This window comes from Austrofundulus limnaeus, unplaced genomic scaffold (genome assembly GCF_001266775.1).
Source record: "Austrofundulus limnaeus strain Quisiro unplaced genomic scaffold, Austrofundulus_limnaeus-1.0 Scaffold342, whole genome shotgun sequence".
Taxonomy (NCBI): Eukaryota; Metazoa; Chordata; class Actinopteri; order Cyprinodontiformes; family Rivulidae; genus Austrofundulus; species Austrofundulus limnaeus.
The window spans coordinates 360,225-362,860 of record NW_013952744.1 but is presented as its reverse complement, the minus strand read 5'-3'; the positions used below and the strand labels follow the sequence as shown (position 1 = coordinate 362,860).

Here is a 2,636-nt window from a genome sequence, read left to right as displayed (position 1 = left end):
GGTGTGGACTGCTTTTCTTCTGAATAAATGAAAACTATGTAGTACAGTTGTTTACACTTAAATTAAAAATATTTGACCAAAGAAAACCCGGAGCAGGACTACAGWGAGATAAATATGATTTAGATTTTTATTTCTGTGACTSTWACGACCCACAGGAGACACGACATTAACAGCAGTCGCCARTCGTTATTTTATTCCTTGTCTTTAGCAGATCTGATGCTGCTAAAAATTACATTTTYCTTTCTGGATCTCTGAGAGTAGGACTTCAATCTCCGAASTCATAAAGTTCTTCTTTTTACTTTGCAATGTCATTTATGAATGGACACTTCCTGGTATGTTTGGCAGGAAATGTAGCCTTATATCACAGGTGTCGAACTCTGGTCCTCGAGGGCCACTGTCCTGCATGTTTTCTTGTTTTCTTTCTCAAACACACCTGATGTGCATGAATGGATGATTAACAGGCTTCTACAGAATTTAAGGAGTTAACTGAAGCACTGAATCAGGTGTGTTGAAGCAACGAAACAAGGAAACAAACTTGCAGGATAGTGGCCCTCAAGGACCTGAGTTTTTGCACCCCTGCCTTATATGGTGTTTTTGGGGTGGTAATTATACTAATCACCTCTCCCCATGCATGAGCACCTGATACGCATTCATCAGTTTACGCTCCTCATTTAAACACTTTTCCTAAAGATAGAAGAGTTTGTTGAATCTGACAACAAAAATAAGACAGATTTAGGATAAGAATACGAACATGTTCCTGCATGAGGACCAATGAGTACATTTGTGGACATTTTTGATTAAAACCAATTGACTCTATTAAATTACTAAAAGCTATGTTTAAGTTATCACTTTCAACATCTTCACAAATATTAAAATCCGCCATTATTATAGCATTATAAGGTCAGACAAAAAAATCTGAGAATTCAGATAAAAACTGAGAAAAAGTGCCTGGTGGACAATTTATAGCAACAAGCAACAGAGGTTTTTCCCATTTCCATTTTGGATGAGAAAACATGAGGGACAAAGACTCAAAAGAACTATAACTATTTATAACTAATAGTTTAGCATTAATCAATTTCCTGACTGATAAACAGCAGCCAGACATTCACCTCAATCTGTTGCTCTAGGAACATGAAAATTTAAATATTTAGCAGGAGTGGATTCATTTATACTAACACAATACTCCTGTTGCAACCAGGTTTCTGTAAGAATAAATCAATATGATGATCAGTTATCAGATCAACTAACAGAGACATAGAGATCTGATGTTTAATAAGCCACACTTAATGATTTTAGTATTTTGTTCTGGCAAAGTAACAGGTTTTACTTTTAAGATTTTTATGAGTTGTTTTTCTAGAGTTGTTTGTTTTTTTTATTTAATTTGGTCTGTGGGTGAGCTGACAGTTTCAATAAGGGTTTTGGTGGGTGGACAAGCAGCAGAGAGGTGTGTAAGACTCTGCTTCCTGGATTGGACCTCGGGTTGTCAATAATTTTGGTCAACAAAATCGGCCAAATTCCTAGAAAGGAGCGCAGCCTAGCGCCATGTTTCAAACAATGGAGCTGCCGATTACCAGGGTCTGTTTTTCAGCAGGTACTGTATGTCACTACTATCTGTACACCAGCCTGGCTAGCTGTTTTTCTACAGTGCAGAGCTGAGATTGTAGTTCAGACAGCCTCGCCTCCAAAGCTACCAGTAGACTACATTTATTACACATATCGCTATAGCTAAAGAAGGCAGACGAGTAACTAAACATCTGACACATGGAGCAAGTGAGGACAGAAAAAGCCAGGAGAGATAAGGTAGCCATGATGCTAAGCTAATGTTAGTAGCAGATCCCAAACACATCAATAAAGCCAAAAAGTGTAGAAAAACAAAATATGTCTCAATAACAATCTCATATTAAGAACAACTGTATGGAGGGTGATTTTGTACTAGAAGTAGAACTGTGTAAAAGTTAGATATTCCAGAAAGTCAAATAGATTTCTCGAGCAAACATATTATGAAGGACCAGCAGCAAAACAGGAAGTAACACAATACGTCTTATCGCAAAGTCAGCACCTAGACTGATGGTTAAGATCGATTAATGGTTCTTACATTGACAGACTCCTGGCCTGCGTACTTCACCCGGATTCTGGGTTCCTGAACCACATCCAGATTGGTTCCTGTCACCATCAGAGGAGTGTGACCACTGAACACACAGACAAAACAAGCAGACACATTTCATTCCACAAATCTGGCATGACTGTAAAAATAAGAATTAAAAAAAGTAGCTAAAGACAAATCTAGACTAAACTTTCTAACCTGGATGTACTATGTAAAAGCATTTACCCTCAGTCAAAAATGAATGCATTGTTCATTTCTCTTGAGAGGTAGCGGCTCCTGAAGTGGAGGATGATTAAAAGGGGATCCTAACTGATTCTGCAACCAACTGGTGCAGATTAGAATTTAAAGGGATCCCTGATTAGTTGTAACATTAAACTTTATTTGATAAACGTTTATTTTAACTGTAAAATAAAGACTGTAAAAATACTGTAGGCTGTTTAGTTTTGTAAATTTTTAAAAATATATTTTAACACGGACGGAGCCATTTTATTTATGCCGACATTGCCTTATATGTATTAGCTCGGTGCTAGCG

At 37.3% G+C, this 2,636-nt stretch overlaps 1 protein-coding gene across 1 annotated transcript in view; it reads right to left on the bottom strand.

Annotated features, from left to right (window-relative positions):
* The window catches only part of LOC106527772 (plexin-A2), a gene marked incomplete at its 5' end in the record, with an annotated part of 281,724 nt that overhangs the window by 75,540 nt on the left and 203,548 nt on the right, over positions 1 to 2,636 (bottom strand). The window contains 1 exon segment of the mRNA XM_014022759.1: positions 2,096 to 2,189. Within this exon segment, the coding sequence (XP_013878213.1) occupies positions 2,096 to 2,189 (94 nt within the window).